This window comes from Polypterus senegalus, chromosome 6 (assembly GCF_016835505.1).
Source record: "Polypterus senegalus isolate Bchr_013 chromosome 6, ASM1683550v1, whole genome shotgun sequence".
NCBI lineage: Eukaryota > Metazoa > Chordata > Cladistia > Polypteriformes > Polypteridae > Polypterus > Polypterus senegalus.
The window spans coordinates 26,894,546-26,918,141 of NC_053159.1; the positions used below are offsets into that span (position 1 = coordinate 26,894,546).

General features: G+C 38.9%; 1 protein-coding gene across 2 annotated transcripts in view; it reads left to right on the top strand.

Annotated features, from left to right (window-relative positions):
- LOC120530892 (forkhead-associated domain-containing protein 1-like) overlaps positions 1–23,596 on the top strand; it is a 106,226-nt gene that overhangs the window by 26,751 nt on the left and 55,879 nt on the right. For both annotated transcript variants that reach the window (XM_039755658.1, XM_039755659.1), the window contains 9 exons: positions 484–614; positions 988–1,062; positions 5,155–5,259; positions 5,464–5,571; positions 8,008–8,094; positions 14,187–14,339; positions 16,747–16,942; positions 18,312–18,382; positions 18,754–18,891. In XM_039755658.1, the coding sequence (XP_039611592.1) occupies positions 484–614; positions 988–1,062; positions 5,155–5,259; positions 5,464–5,571; positions 8,008–8,094; positions 14,187–14,339; positions 16,747–16,942; positions 18,312–18,382; positions 18,754–18,891 (1,064 nt within the window). The remainder of the gene's footprint in view (positions 1–483; positions 615–987; positions 1,063–5,154; positions 5,260–5,463; positions 5,572–8,007; positions 8,095–14,186; positions 14,340–16,746; positions 16,943–18,311; positions 18,383–18,753; positions 18,892–23,596) is intronic.

Below are 23,596 nucleotides of genomic sequence, written 5' to 3' on the forward strand. Positions count from 1 at the left end.
CATTGTAATAATTGTTTTTAATTGGTGTATGAAGTCTTTCAGTTAGATGTAAGCAAACAAGCATTTTATTACTTTTCCAGCTCATCTTCTAAAGAGACACACCATAATGTTTGTGACAAAGGTCCCTTTTTCCTGGTGATGTCTTTGAATCACACACTTCAAATAGTCCTTGTATGCCAGGGATATGCGACAAAGTACTAAATATGACGGCTTTAATAGACCTGCCATCCCTGTGTCCCAAACATTATGGTGCCCTGTAATTGGTGGGCCACGTAAAAAAAAGCGTTATGTGACTGAAAGGTATGCAGATCTTCTTAAATGAAAGTCTGCAATGTGCACTTTAATCAAGTTAGAATTGTTAGCAGGGAGAAAAATTAGAGAAAAATGTGTCCTTGTCTCGAACATTATGGAGAGTACTATATATATAATCTTTTAGAAAAGCGCATCAATGTCTTTGCTGTTTTCTGCCCGTGCTCTCAATAGGGTTGGTAACCAGCTTACAACGGGACATTTCTGTACGAGATCAACAAGTTCAACGCCTTTCAGGGGAGCTGGAGAAACTGCGACAAGAGATACGAGAGAGAGACAGTCAGCTGTCAGCTATGTCCACAAAGGTAGGAACCTTCTAGCACGCTACATAAAGAGTAATTGCGTTTTATTTTATCCGGAGATTATCTCAGCAGCTTTAATAGGATTATAGATTTTCCGAGCTTAGACTAAGAAAAGTAAATTGAAAGTCAAGAGTGCATTTTTTTTGTAGCTTAACTGGAATACTGTAAATTATAGTTGGTTCACATGTCAGTTTGAATGACCAGCTCTCTGTCTGATCAAAGCTTTCTGTCCCTTTTAGTGACATCCTAGTATAAAAAGTTGCTAAATGTACTATTCGTTCACAAATTATGCTTGAACTGCACCTAATCAGCTTATCTTGTATTTCTTGAAATGTTGCTTTTGCCCTTATTTATCTTTGCCTTCTATGATAAACAGTTCTCAAAAATGAGGGATGCAAAGAAGCAGGACAATGAGCTGCTGGCATGGGAAAATGACATTGTTCAAGAAAAGGTAATGTTAAATAAATATTGGAAATGTATTTAAAATTAGCTCATAGATTATAGGACACACTCAGAAAAAATAAGAATTTTAATAATACCATTACTGCAAAAAACATTAACATACCAAAATCAAAATATGAACTCCAGAAAACTTTTATAAGCTTCACCATCATTTACTAAGTGATACTTGAGGAAGTGTAGGTGTCAAGTATACCCTGACACTAAGGACACTCACTAGGATGGAAAGAAAGACACCGACTGACAGGACCCTCCTTCAAGAATGAAGCACAGCACAGATGAAATGAAACAAGATTTAGCAAATGTGTCAGCTTCTGCTTTTTCACATCATAGAACAATTGGTCTGTAAATGTCTAATTGAGAGTAAGCTGGCCTCTTGGTCACTTCTCCAACAATAGGCTCTAATGCACATGATAGTACTGACATACTTCCGATGAAATCTCAGCCAGCTCAGTCACTTCCGTTGTCCATACTGCAGCTGTGATTTTTGTTTATTGGCGAGAATGTCCAAGAAAAAGAAGTTTTAAATTTCAATTTACAGATAGCTCTACAGCTGAACATTGGTGTGTACCTTTATGTCTAACTTCCAGTAAGTACACAGGGTACTTAGTTTTCATATATTTCCCCCCGGTGCAGAAACCTGATCTTAATTGATCATCACTATGCGGGGAGCTTTACGGTTATTCCTCATATCTGAGTTTGTAGCTGCCATTTTAAAAAATGATGATTTTCGCGAGCCAGGGTCCAAGACAGGGCAGCAACTGTTCTTGCGTTGTTTGAGTGCAACAATTTCTCCATTCCCCTTTCAAGACTGGGGATTTTGGAGAGGAGAAAGTGTCTGATGGAGGATGGCACACTGGGCGAGGAGGATGATAAAACCTCGAGGACCATGTCTATACAGTTGTCAACCTAAACCATGTCTCTCAGAGAAGAGATCCTCCAACTGAGGAAACAAACTGAGACCCCTAAAATGAAGCAGAGGTTTGCCGTTCACTCTTTTGCTGCCTCAGACAGAGACATTCAATTTTTTACAAGGTAAGATGCCCAGCAGACTCATGTTATTATGTATTAAGCTTATATACATACTCACCTATCCCTGAATAAAGTGTAATGACTAATTACTGAAATTCAGTTTTTTTTTATTTTATTAAATAAGCCTAATATAAATGCTTTTCTCCCATGTAAGTTCATAGTAGATGCAAATTTTTAATACGTCCAGATCTTACCTTCATAGTTGTGGATGTAGCTTGAAACATATAGTTAGGTGTTTGGCCCAATATTTGAATAATGAGATTTTTGTAATTTCCTGTAAGTCTGGTCACATCTTGAAGCGATCAGGTGAAAAATGCCATAGCTAGTCTGTACTGATATCCACAGCAGAAGTGAAGAAGCTGGCTGATGCGGATTGTGGAAGAGAGTGGACACATAGCCTATTGTCATGTTTGTTCAGTTGCCTTTGGCCTTGGAACTCCGGCAGATTTTTATTTTTTTATTCAGCTTAACTGGACTTTTTTTTCTGCTCCCTGAGCCATTTGACCTTATCACCACACACATATTTAGAGACTTACAGTACATTACTGTACATAAGGACACTACTCTTCTACTAATTATATATCTATGTTTTATAAAATCGTATGGATTTTTTTTCTTTGTTACTTATTTTTGCCTAATCTTACTTGTATTTTTCTTTTCTTGCATCTAAACTTTTGGATGTTCTTAATGCTAAAATTGAGGTCTCATGTTTTATTAGTGATCTTTTTTTCTAGTTTTGACTTCAAACCACCACATGCTTTCCTTGTTTACCATGAAATCTGCCTTGCATTTCTGTTTTGTTGCACGGTCATTGTGCCTATATATATACTGAATATCCTTCTATATAAAAGCGGTTGGGTGTCCTTCCGTCCCGTGAGTGCTACGCAGGCGCGGAGTTTCACACACACCCCTTTCATTTTGCAATGCACGATGGGATTTGTAGTTTCATTTTTCCAGGTAAAAGATGATTTTCTACTCCAGACTGTGCGATATCTTCTTCTTCTTTCTTACTATATAAAAGCGGTCGGGATTGTCCTTCCGTCCCGTGAGTGGAAAGCGTAGCGGTATTCCGCTTATCACAGACTTACTACTTGCTGCTTGCGGTACGAAGCGACATGATGTGAGCAGAGTTCTGGTGCTCCCATCGTTCCTTTGCTTTTGTGTGCGATGCGCTGGAAAAATAGACAAAATTATGTCTCTGGAAATAATTAATGTTGATGGAGTACAAATGCCTCACCGCGTAGTAAATATCAGGGGGGTTCAAAAGGGCGACCTCAATATAGAAAAAAAGTTTAAATTTCATCACAAAAATAACAGAAACTACGAGTATTAAAGTAATACCGCTCAAATGCAATATAACCAAATGAATAAGTTTGTATAAAATATCAAATTGATCTTCATATTGAACTGCCTTAAGAAGTGGTCAACTTAAAAGTCGGTTGCCTTAAAAGGCGGGTCAGCCTAGTATATATATATTTACTGTATTTATATACAGTATATATACTGTATAGCTACGCGGTAGCCACTTCGCGGCTCTACCACTCACGTATGGGGAAGCGGATGTACAATTTAAACAGTTTGTTATTTTCATGGGAATTGTTACATATGCATAATAGAACTATTTTACATTACAGCAAGTAATTAACCATAGTAAAAAAATAGTAAAACATAATAAATTGAAAGAAAATTATGTTTCATGTTGCATTAGAGGTATTCGTTGAGTTGTACGTTTTCGTTCTGTTTGGCTTTGAAATTAACACGCAAATACGTTTTAAACTTACACTTTTACTGTAAAACTTCAGTAGAAACAATATTTGGAATTAACTCTTTGTTAATATTGCATTGAATTTTGATTTCGTGTTTGGACTTACATCGTGACAACGCAACGTATAACTGCCCGTGAGTGAAAATCATTTCTTTCTCTCTAATAAATAAACCGACTTTTTCAAGTGTTTGTCCCTGTGATTTGTTAATTGTCATAGCAAAAGCTATTCTAACAGGAAACTGTAAAACGTTTTAATACGAATGGCATATCAAGATCTCCTTTGGTGTCTAATGTTATCTGCAGAAGATGTACTGCATTACCTTTCTTGTTGCCTGTTAAAATTTTACATGTTAGAATTATTCGACCAATTTTTAATACAACTAATCTTGTCCTATTGCATAGCCCATCACTCAAAAATAAATTATGCAATAACATTACGATACATCCTTCTTTCAACAGTAATTCAGCCAATGGAAGACCATACAATGTTAACGGTTGTAGATATTCTACAGGATATTGTAAGTAGATGTTTTCATCTTCTGTACCACCACCAGCAACTCTTTCAGCAGTCTATTGATATGCATTTAACCAATTTGCCGTGTAACCGATCGGCAATTTTTGCGTTTGACTTCATCATTTCTTGATGCTAGGATTACCCATGTACTCATTTCTTCTGTTGGTAACCCTTCCGGATTAAATTCTTCAATTAGATTTGGACATAATAAGTCTTCTTTTATTGGGAACTTAAAGTGAGGAAAACATTAAAATTTATTAGTGATGAGAGCGCAGGAACTGTGTCTGACAAAAAAGCATTCACACAAATGAGAGGTGAGAGAACTGTGGGCCATTAACTGTAAATGGTGGAGAGGAGGGTGGGACTTGAAAAAATCTCTTGGCAATAGGCTCGTCTCCTCTCAAGATTTTCATTTGTAATAGAGAGATAATTTATATTTTTTATTTATATTTTATATTTTTTGCAGCAACTCAAACACCAGACACAACCACACAGACACAAGTCCCAGTTTTAAATTAAAGGTTTTATTTTGTTAAACATAATCACTTTCTTTCTTTCTTTCTTTCTTTCTTTCTTTCTTTCTTTCTTCACAGCTTTTTCCTCAAGATGATTATTGGGGACCTGAGGTGGTGTTCATCGAGATTTTCTAGTAAAGATGTAGACATTCCATCATATCCCTCCTTTCTCAGTAGAAAGGCTTCTAACAAAAAAAAATATGAATACACTTAACGAAGAATCTGACCATCAAAAACTCTACTTTTTCTGTTTTTCAGGGTTTCAAAGAGATGGAGCAAAAAATTAAGCAACTTGAGGAAGAAGTTGAAAAGAGTCATAAAGAAGAAAAAAGCTTAAAAGTTTCTTTGGAAAAGGAGAAGCAGGTAAATTGAAGTTACATTCCCTAAGACCTGAATATATGGAGCTTAGCCCGCTAGTCACTGGTTCATTGTACCTGGTTAGGGTAATATGAGCAGACGTGGTGTTTTATAAAGGCACTTGTCGAACATTTTTTTGGATTTCATGACCTCCGCCTTGAAACGTATCTTTCTTCTTTAGAATTTCATCTCCAATCTTCTTACCTTTAGAAACAATTTCAGCTGTTAGACGAGATTGGAAATGGAAGGCAGCAGATGCTAGAGATGGGCCGTCAAAACCAGAATGTTAAAGTGGAATTCGAAGAAGTCCAGTCTCGGGTAAGAGAAAAGCACACTTTCAATGTCACTGGGTTTCTTTTAGGACAGCAGAATTTCTGCATGTTATTCTGTTGGAATGTCTAAACAGTTACTAATTCAGGAGTTGTCACTGAGCCCTACCTGTTGTTCTTTTAAGGTTTTTCTGCTCACTGTCCTGAATCTTTTACTGGACTTTTTACTATTTAAAAAACTCTCAACTTTTTTTTGGCTTTATTCATATTATGAAGTCAATGTCTTTTTTATTATACAGAAGGTGTTTTAATTTTTTTTTTGTTTGATTTGATATACTTTATTAATGTGGAGTTTTGGGAAAGCACATTTATTTTAAAAAGCAGTCCTCTGCATTGCAGCATATAGATAAACACATATGTTAATATAAATGGGAATCACACAATCAATTTCAATTTTATATATTGTACTTGTAGTGGAAACTGCCACAGATCACTTTAGAATGCTGTTATGGTATACTACATTAAACCTGTTGTGATTCTGTGATTTCATGTACTGGTCATAGTGTTTCTGGTCCAGCTGCAGCTCCTAGATGTTGTCCATGTGCAGTCTCCCTGTTTTCTCCTCTACATTCCACATGACAAACAGGTTACTTTGAGTGGTGGCTGTAAATTGGCCCAGTGTGAGTGTGGATTTGTGCATATGTGTGTTCTGTCCACGAACTGGCTGATACATTTTTGTGCAAAAAACAGGAAATTCACATAAAAAACAAAACAAGAAAATGTGAAGCGAAACAAAGCTGAAGCCCAATACGAGACACGATAATTGTAGTCAAGAGAACAAGAGGGTCAAAACTGAAAGTACAGTACACACGAGGAAAGAACACAAAGAAACATTTTGAATATTTCAGAGATTTGGTATCCTCAGATCAGATAAGGATTTGTACTCATAGCCGTCCTTTTATCCTGTTGCGTCGATTATGAATGGGTCCCGATCTCAGAGGCCACACATTTAGCAAAACATGAAGAAGGAGACCAGACGACGGAAACAAACACTTGTGGGGTTTGAAGACCCCAAATCATGACAAAGTGGGCCTTGTGATGGTTCTGATGCAGTTTCTTGCCTTGTACTCGGTACTGTCTGCAAGGATAAGCCTGAGTCCCTTGTGGTGTGAATGGAATTAAATTGGGATGAAATGAGATCAGATTTTTTTTACTGTACCATGTCAGATTTTGAAACCCATTTGTGAGTAATACTTAGGTCTGGCAACCTTTGTGATTTAAAGTCCCGCACTTCTAGATCACAATTTGATCAACTTCCTCTCCTGATTCATTTTTCATCATGTGTTTTAATGAAGCATATGTTTTATTTTATCACTTTTCTTTTCAAATATTTGTTAAAAATATTTCACATCTGTTCCATTTTCTAGTAAATAACACAATATGTTCTGGACTTTCTAAAATAATTACCAAAATGATTGCATCTTTTTGGTGTTTTTATATTTATGAGGTTCCTAAAAAGTGTTTTGGCTGTTTGTGAAAATTCAACGTCTGATATTTTGGCTTTTGGAAATATTGCAACGCCAACAACATGGTGTTTTTACTTTCTCGTAAATGAAGTGTAGGGAAAGTATTGTAATCGTCCAAGATTTGATGTTGAAAATTTGGTGAATCTTGACATTTTAGACCTCCCTGAATTTCTCGCATACAAAGTATAGGGAAAGTATTGGAATCCTCCAAAAATTCCATTTTGAGATTTTGATGAATCTCGATGTTTTAGACCTCCCTGATTCTGAAACTAACATTTTTGGAATTATGTCTTTGTATCTGTCTCTCTGTGTGTGTGTGTGTGTGTGTGTATGTATGTAAACACGATAACTTGAACATTTTTCATACAAGTACAGTATTAGGAACAAAACATAGATTTCTATCAATGTTTGGGATATTTTCTTTAACTGCAAGTGGTTCTTTACTTTTTATTCATGCAGCTGTAGAGCCCAATTTATTCAACTTTAATTTTATAATAATTGTTCAATATATTATTAATTTGATTTGATTTGTTGTTGATGGTTGTTTAATGTACATAATATAAAAGGATAATCATTGTTTTGCAGTTTAGTTTTGTCCAATGAATGAGTTCTGGGATTGACACTAGCATATATGTATTGTGTATATATATGTGTACTGTACATGTGCCAGAGTTCTCCATTCACAATCCTGCTCAGTACAGCATCTGTTAGGATACAGAAAATAAGACGGTGTGACAAATTTTTCACATCTTTGCAGATGCCTACTCAGTATTCATTGCTGTTGTTGGGCGTTCTTGACATGCTAATATGAGAACTGAGAGCTAGAATACAACAAGAATACATAGCTGCACTTTTCAATCATAATAACTCTGAAGGTGTTTGCTTATATCAGGATGCTAATTTATTTCTATGGTGCTGCCTCTTACTGGAACTCTGCATATTTTCTTACAACATTTCAGCTGGAACGTTTCAGGAGTCGGATCATCCAGACGATGTACACATCCAAAGTAATGCCAGCCTCTGAAAATGCTATTGAAGATCAGCAGGTATGACACTCAATAAACTCCTCTAAGGAGGGTCTACTGTCCTGGCTCCCTGTTGTTGGTATCTAAAATTACCAACAGATCAAGAGATATAAACATGCATGACTAACATGTTGGTTGGAACATTTCTCTTTCCAGTAATTAATTAAAACAAAATTTTACTGCAAAAAAGACTAGCGACTTGAGTGTTAACAAAGTTATATCTCATACTTAGACTGCTTTAACTTGCTTTTCTTCATGGAATCTTTCTGAGCCCCAACATCTCACTTGTTGAAGTTGAATGTGACTTAAATCAGTTGCTCGATGAAACCGTGATAGCGGATGACTCGGCTGCAGATTGTCCTTTGTTCCTCTGTTATGGACAAATACACAAACCACAGACATCGTACTTGCTCTCAATTTGTTTAACTTACCATCTTGGAACTGAGTATTATATCTGCCCTCCATGAATGCTATAACATCTCAGATAAAATTATTGCTAGAACTATAATTATTTCACATTTTTCGCAACATGCTTTTTTGTAACATTGACATAAATTTACATAAATGAAAGTCACAACACCGGGGCCTCAAGCATAGCGCATGCATAGAATTCACACTAAAACATGGTGTAAGGATAAAAGTGGAAATGTGCGTACGCACAAAAAAATCCAGATGCAGAAATCTGTGCGATTGCCAACTTCCACGTTCTTCTGCTCCATAAATCCCAGTCAGCATGAAAAGTAACGCACGTGCACGCGCCTGCTGCCCCACCCCAACTCTACCCAGAATTATGCCTTTTTGAATACTTAAATCAATATAAATAGCCGTTAAGTTCAGCTTTCTGTGAAAAGACAATGGCAAAAGCGTGGGGGAAAATAGAAAAATTTCAGCGAATACCAAAAGGAAGCAAGGAAAAACGTACTATTTGTTGGTTTAAACAGTCGTATAAATCAACAAAAGGAAGTTGATTGAGTGACATAGAGTGTCAGAGAAACTCGAAAGCTTAAGTTCACAAAGTCACACAGTGCCTGAAATAAAAAAGACGTTGTCAGATATCAAAGTCGCCATGAAAAGGCGAGTTGTACCCCACCATCTGAGTGTCATATTAAAGCTTATTGGGGTACAGAGAAAGAAAAAAAATAGGGACACCGTGGGAAAAAAGCTTGAAATGTCAACTTTAATCTCGAAATTTCCACTTTAATCATGTAGTTTATTTTGTCATTAAAGTAGAACATCATAAACTTCATCTTTAAATAATTTAATTTACTAGTCTCTCAAATACCATTGTAACTAAATTAGCACGTTAAATGCTTTGTTTTGCATGTGTTGTTCGATGTGCTCTATGTGTGTGAATCACTACATGCTTCTTAAATGGGCTTTCTCTTCCTCCGACAGGACACAGAATCCATTACATTTGTGATATTCCAGCGCTGTGAATAATTTAAATTCCGAGATGTATACTTGATATCACTTTCATGATGATAGGAGTTAAAGCATGTTATTAAACATGGGATCACACGCAGTGATAGTGACAAGCTGGTGTCCTGTCCAGAGATTGTTCCTGCCTCACACAAGATGCTTGCTGCACCATGCGTGACCTTCAGTGAAATACTTTATTGTAGCAGCACTGTCTCTTTCAAATGTACTAACCCCAATTCCTGCCCTTCCTTTTCTTTATCCAAGTAACCAATCGCCACACAATCAGCTCTGTAATAGACGTTAAGTCATCTGTAAGCTTGGAACGCAGATTCTTCAAAACTTTTAAGGAACATTGAAATATCTTCGTAGTACATGTTTAATTATTTTATCCATCTATCCTTCCAGTGTCGCGCCAGCCCCAGCAAGAATACAGCGCGAGGCAGGAACAATCCCTGAACTAGCTAGCGATGAGACACCATGTCCTCACATGTTTAATTATTAACAATATAGATTATTTAAATGATCTTAACATTTTATCTGTATAATGTAATAAACATTTTGCTGCATTTCATCTTAAAAATGATATTGTCATCATATGTAAATACAGTACACACTTTATAAAGTGGCTCAGGTTGTGCAATACTATAACTGTACAGTGAAGTGATTGCACTAATAAGTACAAACAGCTCTACAAGGAGCACTTGATGGACTGATTGAGTGCGTTTAGAGTTCTTGGGATGAAACTGTTTCTGAACTTTGAGGTCTGTACAGGAAAGGCTCTGAAGCATTTGCCGTATGCGAGCAGTTCAAATAGACAGCATGGCTGAGGCAGCATGTGTTTGATGCTGTATACCGATAATTCACTTTCCGATCAGCTGTTGTAGAGCTATGATTTCCCACTCAGATACAGTGATATAAATACTCCAAGTGGTGCAGTGAGAGTAATATGGAAAAAGATGATCCGCTGTGGCAACCCCTAACGGGAGGAGCTGAAAGAAGAAGGAGAAGTGAGAGTGACAACGCTAAAGCAGCTATGGTATTTGGAATAGTTTGGCCATTCCATGGACCATTATATTGTTACAGGTTAATTACAATGAGATGCCTTAAACTAATAAACAATATGCGGTTAATTTCAGTGTATTTATAACACTGGTATGTGGATCTGAAAAAGAAAGGGAAAACTCACAGGAGCACTGCTTTGATGCTGGGTTCCACCAGTTTGTAAAGCCTAGCGGAGAACATGCGTACGCCAGGGTTTGAGCTAACGTGAAAATGTGTGTGGCTTTACGCCAAGTTTAGGTTTTATACATCATGATTGGAGCGTGGAGACGGGAGTACGCAACATTTTTGTGGGCCCAGATCTTATATTCTTGGCTTTATTTGCACCTATCCCAACTTTAAGGTTTTGCAGGACAGATCTGTACTAGCAAAGGTTTTACACTAGTAAACAAGATAATCAGCAATGCTTAATTTTAATATCTTACCGCAAAAAAGAGTAACGTTCTGAGTATAAAGAAATGTACACCTCATACTGGTGGTGATTAGCGGTGAGGGGAAATCAAAGCAGGACTGTACAGCAGTATTCAGCATTCCAATTTATCATCAATACGTTCGGGATAAAAGTACAGGGATTTTTGTGTGTGTGTGTGATCAATGACAATGTAAAGCTATTAATTTTATTCGAAACTCGCATAAAAAATTCATTCCTTTTGCATTCTCATAGATAAGAATCTAATAGTGTTAACACTGCTGCAGTGCCACTGACACAAAGTTCTCTGTCCACATTTTAGTCATTCATTTGGGTTCATTTTTTTTCTCAAAGTGTAATGGGGAATAAAATGATTGATATCAAAGTCATGATTTTTTTAAGTATTGACAATTGAAAATTGAATATTCAACATACCACGAGTTAGCTAGCGATTCTGCTGGGGAAATGACACCTGAACAACCTTCCAAGTGGTAGAGCTTTGAGCTTAAGGGTGAATGATGTACTCAGGGACATCAGTGGGTAGTAAGGGGAAGAGCATTTAGGACTGAATCTAGGAAGCATTTCTTTACTCAAAGAGTTGTGGGAATTTGAAATAACGTGGCATGAGTATAGGTGGAGCAGAAACCTTGACAACCTTTAAGAAGAATCTGGAGGAGATTTTGTGCCAGCTAGCTATTAGCTGAATAAATGAGCTTGAAGGACTGAATGGGATCCTCATTTTTTAAATTTTTAATGGTCTTATGCTAGATAGATAGTTCAGGTATAGTTTTGTTAACCCACATTCACCAAGTTGCAATATTACACTAACTTCTTACCTTGCACCTCATCTCATCATATGAAATTAAGCATAATAACCAGATCATCCTCATAGTTTTGAGTCTTGTAGTTCTTGTTTGAAGGAATTCAATTCATTTGTATTTTCACAAAGAAATGACAGCAAATCTTTAATTCCTTTCTGTGTGAATCAAGTAGCAAATCAATACCAACCAAGTGGACCAAAATGAATTGTGAAGGTGAAATGTCACAAATGGCAACTCTAAACATTCTCATAGCAGGGTAATGGATTAATGTTCAGAAGCAGTTAAGAAGGCTAACAGAATGTGAGGTTATATAGCACCATCATATGTGGAGTACAAGTCCAAGGAGGTTCTGCTCAACCTTTATAATGCACTGGGGAGGCCTCATCTGGAGTACTGGGTGCAGTTTTGGTCTTCAGGCTACAAAATGGACACAGCAGCACAAGAAAAGGTCTGTAGAGGACCGACTAGGCTGAGCCCAGGGCTACAGGGGATGAGTTATGAGGAAAAATTAAAAGAGCTGAGCCTTTTCAGTTTAAGAGATTGAAATTATGAAAGGATTTGGTTCAGTGGATCAAGACTGTTATTTTAAAATGAGTTCCTCAAGAAAGTTGGAAATTTGTTAAGGGTAAATTTCACACAAATATTAGGAAATGTTTCTTCACACAGAGAAACACAGTACTGTAGTTTGGTAGACAGTAGGACTTTAGGGACCTTCAGAACTCGGCTTGATGTTTTTTTAGAAGAATTAAGTGGATAGGACTGGCAAGCTTTGTTGGGCTGAATGGCCTGTTCCTGTCTAGATAGTTCTAATGTTCTAAAAAAGGTGAATTCAGCATGTGTCTACCATGCTACTGAAAGGCTGGAATTCCATAATTTACATTTTTTCTTCCTGTTGCACACCAAGATCAATAAACATTTTGTGTACTGGAATCTCCAGATGAAATCCTTTGTCTCTTTCAATGACAATGTTCACACGCCTCTTGTGTCCTGAAAGGCCTACTCTGGTCTCTTCACCATGCATAGAAATTCTCCTCTTAGCTTCAATAAAACTTCCGTGTTTGGAAGAAAAAATGCCAAAGTCCTTAAAAAAACAAAAAAGTTAGAATTGCCATGGAACTTTTTTCAGTATTTCAGCACTTAGCATTCAGAACATTCTATTCATGTATGAAAACTGTATACATAATTTACTAGAACAGCTTTTTAATATACACACAACTACTTGTAGCACCCAGAATGTTAAATGTGTGTTTATATATTATATATATATATATATTCAAACATATTTTAAGTATGCAGCTTTATAACATTTGTTAATGATTGACAGTCATTTTACAAACATAAGGATTCCTCCTGCCAGATATTTACCAAGACTGTGTTAGAAGAAAATTTAAAAAGAAAGAAAAGAAACTTCTGACTTGGCTATCCCAGTCCCGTGAGGCATTAGTCAGGCGTATTGCAGTTGATATAAAGGACCTCCCATAGTGTTTCTTGACACACCTTTGCTATTCGTTGACTGAAAGTCCTCAGTGTTGGTGTGTCAGAGAGGGGATGTGCAGCGTTGTTCATAATGGCATGCAGTTTTGTTTTCATTTTCTCCTCCTTTATGACACCCAGGAGGTCCAGAGTGCACCATATAACTGTGCCTGCTCTTTTAATAAGCTTGTTGATTTGGTGGGCCTCACTTGAAATGATGTTACCAGCCCAACACACAACAGTGTAGAAAATCACACCAGCCATCACCGAGTTATTGAAGATGTAAAGGATGTCACTTCCCAAATTAAAGGAACAAAGTCACTTAAGAAAAAGTAGTCTGCTCTGCCCATTCTTACACAGTTCCTCTATGTTCTGAGACCAGTCCAACCTGTCATTGATGTGGACCTCCAAGTACCGCTACATCCACTGCCTGAATAGAAACCGGACATAGAGACTCTTTGGTATGGTGAAAGTCAATATGCAGTTCCTTGGTTTTGCTGATGTTAAGATGCAGACAATTCAATGTTCTCCAACTGACTCCTGTCTTCTGCTTCATCCCCTTTATCAATACACCCCTTAAGTGCAGAATCCTCTGAGAATTTCTGCAAGTGACATTACCTGCTGTATAGAGCAAAGAAAAAAGTGACACAATTAATAAAAAGTTTTCTTTCCTTCCAAAATGAAGAAATACTTGAAAGGTGAATTTACAAAATCTTTGGCATATTCATTGAAATTAAAAAAAAAAAAATATTCATTTTTTGAGATTCGCCACATTTTTAGGCCTACCCAGAGCTGAGATCAGCGACATGTTAAAAATGCTTTTGTGGGATTTGCCTCCTGAACCTTTTGAATCATTCTGTTCAATTTGTTACCAGGCTTTATTGTCAGTGAGCTTCTAATTTGTCTTTGCTGTATGTGATTTTGACTTTTAGGTGATTGACCAGATGAAGCACATCATTGACGACAGAGAGCATCTCCAGAAGCAAGTGGAAGAGTTGCAGCAGTCAATGAAGTCAAGCAAAGAAGACTACATGAAGTTAACAGCCATCTCTGAAGAGCTCAAGAAGGCTTTGGACGAATGCCAGGTGAGATGAGTCAATGACATCCAGATCTGTCTGTGCTGCAAATGCTGCACGTATCGCCACAATCTCCAATATGTGTATAACATACATGGCTTTGTGTAAGACTCATTGCTTTCTGGTTACTGATAAGCATGTTATAAATTATGGAAGTGATGTAGAGTATATCCTTATAGGTGAAGAAGGAGGCAGAACTTGTGTGGGTGTTGAAGAGCATTGGCTAGAAATAGTTGAACCCATTTCTGTGTGCAGCACAGCATGGAAAGCTGTTCTCTCATTTCAAAGAGTCATTTTTGTTACATATTCAGAGTACAGTGAACTTCTTACCTGCATGTGGTGATCAACATGCAATGCGTGTCATGTTACTCCTTTAGTTATGGAGGAACCATCAGGCTTGTGGCTTGGTGCTGCACAGTTTTGTATGAGAGGACTTGAGAGGAGACTCAGTTCTACTTTAAGTTTCAGAGAGAACATTTTTAAATACTACTTAAATTCTGACTCTGTAGCCTGACCTACTTGAAGAATTGAATGCTCATATATGGAATACTTAGAACAATGCAATTGAAATAAATGCCCCGTCTGATATGAATTCAGGTGTTCAGTTATAATTGGATTATTGTGCTTACACTTACCATGGTAGATTACCATGGTAGAAATTTGAATTGTACAAAACAATGAATAAAGAATGACCAAGGGTAATCAATGCTATATGAATGATTAAAAAAATAACTCCATTGTAGTATTTATGAAAAAAAATCTAAATGGCATGTAGGTCCGTGTACTTTTTGGTATTTGAAATTTCATTTCAGAAGCAAAAACAAAAAAACAAAAATGAAAGGAATTTTCAGATTTTGATTTTTGATTAAAGAATAAAATGAGGGAAAATAAGGTATTTTTTTAACTCTATGATAACAAATAGCAGTCATAAACTTAAAATTACACATACTCTTCTGGATTTATTTGCCTTGGGAGTTTGCCAATGCTATCTAAATATTAATTGCAGACTTGGACGAGACATGACCGTATATATTGTGTGCCAGGAGGGGTTTTGTGTAGCTACTGGTACATTTCACCAAGTGTCTACGTTTGCATATTTGGTGTGATATCTAGCTGTAAAGTTGGCATTGGATTCCTAAAATCATCATCTTGTCTCCTTTCCTATTTTTGATTTGCATAGTCAGGAAGAGCCAAGACTCAGGCAGTGTCATGTTTGGGAGTCCAACAGTTACAGCTTTGCTATTTGTAATGGCCCCTTACTGGACCTCGGGTGTTCACACTGGATCGTTTTACAGCTGATAGTGACTTGATGGAATGAGATTTAAATTCTGTCAGAAAAGGCTGACTTGTTGCACAGAAGTTATGATCATCTCAGTAGACAGTGACTTGTTCTCTAGAGATTACTATCTTCTCAGAAGAGAATCACTTGTAGCCACAGCTCCAAATGGATCAGTTCAAGTACTTAAGGTTATTGTTTGTGACTGTGGGTGATTGTAAGATTGGTCAGTGGATAGTTACAGTGGTGGACTTAGCCATTAATGAAGATACCCCATGGATTCCTTCTGATGAAGACAAGTCAGGCCAGGTCAGCTTGAAAGAGACCTAAAGGAAGACACTCTGGGTAGGGCCATCTTAACGCATGGGCACGCTGGGCAGTTGCTAATCTATGTATGTTGTTACTTGCTGTCAATAAATAAATACTATTACTGTACTAAACTATAAATATTTGTTATTGTGTTACAAGTGGACATTGGCATTCGCCTCTGATTTAGTATCACGGTCACCTCTGCAACCTCACGTGCATGTATGTGTATGGATCTCACGCACTGCATCACGTAAAAGCGTATATGTTAACATCACTTCAACACAATTCTCTACAAAGAAATTTCATAAATGTTTGTGCTGAACAATAAATGAATAATAAATAATGCATAGTAATTTCATATTGCGCCGTCTCCATCTGTATGGTTTACCAATTGAGTATCATATGTTGAAATGTTTGTGTTTTTCAAGGCTCATGTTATGTTGTTCAAATATTTGCGTTGACGTATCGTTGCTGTACAGCATGTTTTTTAATGTTTAAACACTGATTTTGTTGGAACTACCAATACAATAAATATATGTTTAATTTTATCGACCACTTACATTTTTATTCCTGTGAGTGGTTGTGTAGGTAGGGGCCCCAGTGCAATGTTTTGCGGCCCTGACTCTGGGAGTGCCTGGGAACTTCCCACTAAGAGCTGGAGCTGGAGACTGTTGTGAGAGTTTAGGAAGTTTGGTGTGACCAGCTTTGCTTGTTACCACTGCAACTTTCATGGCAAAGAGCAGTTTAAATATGAGCACGAGTGTCGTGTGTTATACTCTTGTCTGCTTTGTTTTTTTTTTCTCAAATTGTTTCTTAAATCTCTGGTTTAAGGTTCGGCTGAAAGGTGTACGCTCCATATCAACACTGAGGAGAGAAATAGAAAAGGTGGAAAAACTGAGTGTTGAGAAGTCCTTAGTCTGGGTTCAGAAGGCCTTTGCTGGCATCTTATCTGATGAGATGTCATGGCAGCAGGAAGTGGTGAAGAGCATTGAGAAGGCTGGTTTTGACATTTCTAATTCTGAAGAAGGTGAGCTATGTGGCAGTGGGCATATTACTGTTTATTTTGATGCTTGCAATGGGTAAACTAAGGAGGACACACGAGTGAAGTCACTTAATAATCCATGGCTTCTCAACTGCAGGTTGCAGCTGTGATAGAACCAGAGATGTGGACTGGACTAACCTTTATAGAAGGAAGTCTAAATAACAATATAGCACTGCAGTTTGGAGGGATTGCAACGTAGCTTCTCGTTAATTTCATGCCCTTGTGGGACACAGACAGGTAGACACGTTCATGTCACCCACAAACACGTTTATTTACAATATATACAAGTCTTAAGTGCACCACAAATCCCCCAAAGTCTTGGCCACGCAATGCCTTACTCTCTTCAGGCCGCCTCCTTGCCTCCTCCAGCAAGCTCAGTCCACTCCACTCCCGACTCTCGCCTCGAGTGAAGGGAGGAGGCCCCTTTTATTCACAGGTGCTTCCCGGCAATCTCCCCCCAACACGCCCCCATGTGGCGGAAGTGCCGGCTGTATCCCCGGAAGCACTCCGGGTGTCCCTGCTCCTCTTCCCCCCCAGCACTTCCTGGTGTGGCGGAAGTGCAAAGGTCCAGGGCTCCAAAGGCATGGGGGCGCCCCCTGGCGGTGACCACGGGCCCCTACAGGGTGGAGCTTCGAAGCTCTGTACCCGTGGCCCCCAAATCAACCAGGGCGGTCACCCCCAGATGGTCTGGGGAAGGCGCAAGCCCTCCTCGGTCCTCCTGGGTGTCCTGGCCAGGTCGCCACCTCTGACACCCTTTAAAGTTTATTCACTAAAAATGGCCTTTGTTGTTGGACTAGACGGAATGCTATAACAAAAAAGTGATTCATTTTTCTTTCCAACAATAAATATAAAGCATGTCATCACAAAAACTTCAGTAGATTGTAAATAAATCCATACATCATGATAATATGATGTGTTTTCAGTTTTTATTACTGTAAGCTCATATTAGTCATCGTACTGCTTTATTTTGACTGCTGTGGATAGCAACTTTGCTGCAAAGCTCTCAAGTCTCGAGTTTGAATGGCAGATTGTGTGCTGCCTGTGTGGAATTTGCAACCTTTTCCATCCCTGCACTGGTATTTCAGCAAGTAGTTCTCTATACTTATCACCTCTAATTCAGCACCATGCAATTGAGTGGGACTTTGTATCAGCCTTGCAACAGATGGGCATCCTATCCACGGCTGGTTTCTGCATTATGTTTAATGTAACTGACATACGTAGGTCCAGGGCCCCCATGACCTGAAAATGGATTACTCTGGTTCAACGATGAATGTACTTCATAGTCCAGGAGTAAATTGAATTACTTGGTGCTAAATTAAGAAATGAAATGTTGAACTGAGCTGTCATTTTGCAGGAATTTCTGGCTGTGTGAAGAATCTGCTGCTGCACCACGAAGAAGCTAAAATCAAAGATAAGGCTTTGCAGGTACTCCAGGGTGATCATACTTGAGTAGAGTAGGCATCTGCACCTTATCAATAACTAGTCAGGGTCGCCAAGCGTCCCAAAATGCACTCACTGTGTACCTACAGTGGCACCTGAAGCCGCAACATTTTGTGAAGTACACCATGAAAATCTAAACCAATGCAAAACATTCTCCTGGTTTGTATTTTTAATGCCTGATGAGCATCCATGTTTCCTCTTTAAAATACTGGTGTACTTAAATAAATACCAGACACTTTCAACTAGTTAGAGAAAAGAAGTGCAAGATGCCCTCTTGAAAAATTATCTGCTTGATTATTGTCTTTTTGGGACATATTTAAGTTTAACTTTTGCATGTTGTTGTCTATTCCTTAAAGGCTCAACTTGCAGAGCTACAGACTTCCCATAGTTCTGTGCTGCAGGAAAAGATGAATAAAGCTTCGAAAGAGCTTGAGGAAAAGATGCAAAAAGAAATACAGCGAGTCAAGGGGATATCTGAGGAGCAGTATCAGCAGGTGAGGGAGAACTGCTCATGATCTCAGAGAGCGCACTGCCATCCACTCTGCCATGACATCTTTGTGAAAACAGGAAAATAACACTGTGACATGCATATTTCTCTGGTTTATATCACAATTGAGGCCCAAGAATTTCAATATCTTTTGCAAATAGATTGAGATTCAGAGTTGTGGGGACGCAAATTCCAATCCAGCAGAGTCAGGCGAAAGGCATCAATCAATCATGGAAGGATTAATGCTAGTCCATTGCAAGGCTAATTATCTCTTTTCTGAGTTTTGGCCAGGTAAAAAGGGGAAATGCAAGTATGGCAAAATGGAAAGAGATTAGAAGAAAAAATAGTCATTTGACAAAGTTGTCAAGCCAGTGTAGAAAGAAGTACACCAACAGGGCAGCATGTGGTGTATTTGTTAAAAGATACGGCCATTCATTTCCCAGTACCCTAGCAGGAGAAAGAGTGTGTCAAAAGGGTGTCCATGCTGGGATGCTTCCAGTGGACCACTGCCATTTAACATATGGGGGATGGATCTGCCGCTGGCATTTGGCTCCTGCTCGTCCATCGCCTGGTGCCTTCCAACTAGGCAAGAGGTTGTATGTATATATATATATATATATATATATATATATATATATATATATATATATATATATATATATCCTCTTTAATAAAACCCCTGTGTGCGTCCAGGTGTCCGTGTGTGTGTGTCTTCTGGTGAAGTGCGCATGCGCGGGGCCACACGGCACGTGTTCAGTCTCTTCCTATGCATTCCCTGTTTGTGCAGAGAGAGAGAGAGAGACACACACAGGTGCGTTCACACGAGAGACAGACAGACAGACAGACAGACACGCAGGCCCGCCTGAGAGACAGACACCCACACACACACACGCACGCACGCAGGCCCGTGCGAGAGACTCACACACACACACAGAGACAGGCCCGCATGGGGGACAGACATGCACACACGCACGCAGGCAGGCCCGCGACAGAGACAGACAAGCTCGCACACACACACACGCAGCCCTGCCACAGAGACATGCACGCACGCACGCATGCACACACACGGGACAGAGTCAGACACACACACACAGGCGCACGCATGCATTGTTGCAATGTTACTTTTCTTGGTTGTTTATTAGATTACGGATTTTTCAAATATTCATTTTTTTTCCCTGTGCTTAAAACTCATTAAAAAAGGTGTTTTTAGTGAGCGGGTCGTAAGGCTATAGCGCGAACTATTGCAGTGTTAGTTTTCTCTGTTGTTCAAGGTTTTCTTAGTGTTATTCAATGTTTTTACATTTAGTTTACTATTACTATGTGCATTCAATGGTATAATTAACTATATTTGTGCTTAAAATCTTAAAAAATATATATATTTACATACAGTTCATATGATCTGGAACGGATTAATTGTATTTACATACAATCCTATGGGGGAAATTACTTTGGTTCCACTGTATTACTGTCTGACAAAATTACAGGCATTTTACGAAAATACAAACCGGTATTACTGAGAGAGAAAATTAAAGGCACACAATACAGTGACGCATATTACAGCCACATACAAGGTCCCTTGCCATTTAATATAGACTGTTCCTACTAATGTTTATGCACTACTGTTCTAGCGCCCGTTATTGTAACGGGCTTAATGTCTAGTATATATATATATATATATATATATATATATATCAGTACATATCTTCTTATATAATACGCTACCGTGGCTGTCCGTTTCTGTCCAGGATTTTAAATCACCTGTAGCTCACAAATCACTTGACTTATTGACCTGAAATTTGGTACACATATACTACATGACGTCTACTATCCGCTTTCGGGGTGATGATTGACCTCCAAGGTCAAAGATCAACCCAGGAAGGTCAAGGTCAAAAATCAAATAACCTGTAGCCTGAAATTTGATATACAGTACATATACTACGCAGAAACTCTGCACTACAGCTTTATATTAAAAGCAAAGAGTTTTGGAATTATTACTTTTATTTTATTATATATAATTATTTTATTTTTATTTTATTTTATTGTAGAATCAACTCTCGGCGGCGGGTAGCTGGGCGGCCATGCGTCCAGGCACTATTCTCATCTCTACCACCTTCTCCGTCACTTCCTCTACCTCTTCATATCTTAAATCATTCTTGAGGCAGATTCAAGACTTAAGTGCAAAAATTAAGGAAAACGTACTAAGTAATTGCAACACAAACTCTGACTTAATCAGTGTTAATGCGAAAAGATGCCGACGAAAGAAAAGGAGGCATGTTGCAAGGGTGGAGAAAAGAAGAGCTGCTCAGGAAGCAGCAAGCACATCAACCTCTGAGCAAACGAATGCTAAACGTACAGAGAAAGAGGATGAAAACTATAAGTCAAGTGTATTCACTTGCAGTATGCCATTACTGGTGTATATATATATATATATATATATATATATATATATATATATATATATATATATATATATATATATATATATAGTAATAGTTAGCCCCGACACCAGAATGTCCAAACACACAAATGCTTTATTTACACAATATTTACAGATTTTACTCAGTCCGCCACCACTCCTCTCTCGCAAGCTCTGTCCTCTTCCACCCGACTCCGGGTCACCGAATGGAGTGAGGCAGCCCTTTATATCTTGCCCCGGATGTGCCCCAGGTGCACGATGACAAACTTCCGGCAGCACTCCCCAGTGTGGCAGAAGTGCTGTCCTTGCACCCGGAAGCATTCCTGGCGTACACCATCCCTGGTCTGGCAGCACTTCCTGGTGTGGTGGAAGCACTGTCCTTCAGGGCTCTAGGACTGTCCAGGCACCCAGGGAAGAGTAGTGCCGCTCTCCTGGTCTGTCCTTCCTCCAGGTGTCCCGGTGTAGCAGGATCCCTGGTCGTCTGCCACAATATATATATACAGTGCATCCGGAAAGTATTCACAGCGCATCGCTTTTTCCACATTTTGTTATGTTACAGCCTTATTCCAGAATGGATTAAATTCATTCTTTCCTCAGAATTCTACACACATCACCCCATAATGACAACATGAAAAAAGTTTACTTGAAATTTTTGCAAATTTATTAAAAATAAAAAAATTGCGAAAGCACATGTCCATAAGTATTCACAGCCTTTGCCATGAAGCTCAAAATTGAGCTCAGGTGCATCCTGTTTCCCCTGATCATCCTTGAGATGTTTCTGCAGCTTCATTGGAGTCCACCTGTGGCAAATTCAGTTGATTGGACATGATTTGGAAAGGCACACCCCTGTCTATATAAGGTCCCACAGTTGACAGTTCATGTCAGAGCACAAACCAAGCATGAAGTCAAAGGAATTGTCTGTAGACCTCTGAGACAGGATTGTCTTGAGGCACAAATCTGGGGAAGGTTACAGAAATATTTCTGCTGCTTTGAAGGTCCCAATGAGCACAGTGGCCTCCATCATCCGTAAGTGGAAGAAGTTCGAAACCACCAGGACTCTTCCTAGAGCTGGCCAGCCATCTAAACTGAGCGATCGGGGGAGAAGGGCCTTAGTCAGGGAGGTGACCAAGAACCCAATGGTCACTCTGTCAGAGCTCCAGAGGTCCTCTGTGGACAGAGGAGAACCTTCCAGAAGGACAACCATCTCTGCAGAAATCCACCAATCAGGCCTGTATTGTAGAGTGACCAGACAGAAGCCACTCCTTAGTAAAAGGCACATGGCAGCCCGCCTGGAGTTTGCCAAAAGGCACCTGAAGGACTCTCAGACTATGAAAAACAAAATTCTCTGGTCTGAAGAGACAAAGATTGAACTCTTTGGTGTGGAGGAAACCAGGCACCGCTCATCACCAGGCCAATACCATCCCTACAATGAAGCATGGTGGTGGCAGCATCATGCTGTGGGGATGTTTTTCAGTGGCAAGAACTGGGAGATTAGTCAAGATAAAGGGAAAGATGACTGCAGCAATGTACAGAGACATCCTGGATGAAAACCTGCTCCAGAGCGCTCTTGACCTCAGACTGGGGTGACGGTTCATCTTTCAGCAGGACAAAGATCCTAAGCACACAGCCAAGATATCAAAGGAGTGGCTTCTGTACAACTCTGTGAATGTCCTTGAGTGGCCCAGCCAGAGCCCAGACTTGAATCTGATTGAACATCTCTGGAGAGATCTTAAAATGGCTGTGCACTGACGCTTCCCATCCAACCTGATGGAGCTTGACAGGTGCTGCAAAGAGGAATGGGTTAAACTGGTCAAGGATAGGTGTGCCAAGCTTGTGGCATCATATTCAAAAAGACTTGAGGCTGTAATTGCTGCCAAAGGTACATCGACAAAGTATTGAGCAAAGGCTGTGAATACTTATGTACATGTGATTTCTCAGTTTTTTATTTTTAATAAATTTGCAAAAACCTCAAGTAAACTTTTTTCACGTTGTCATTATGGGGTGTTGTGTGTAGAATTCTGAGGAAAAAAATTAATTTAATCCATTTTGGAATAAGGCTGTAACATAACAAAATGTGGAAAGAGTGATGCGCTGTGAATACTTTCTGGATGCACTGTATCTATATGTTGTGCAAATGAGGGAATGAGGCAGATGTAAACCCAAGAGAAGTGGGGTGCCATTTGGTTCACCCCATTTACTGTCATTGTCCAAAAGACTGAACAAAAATGAATGTGCAGTGGTGCAACAGAAATCAGGCACAATATATACCTCTTTAGGCTTTGCAGCTTCTCGAAAC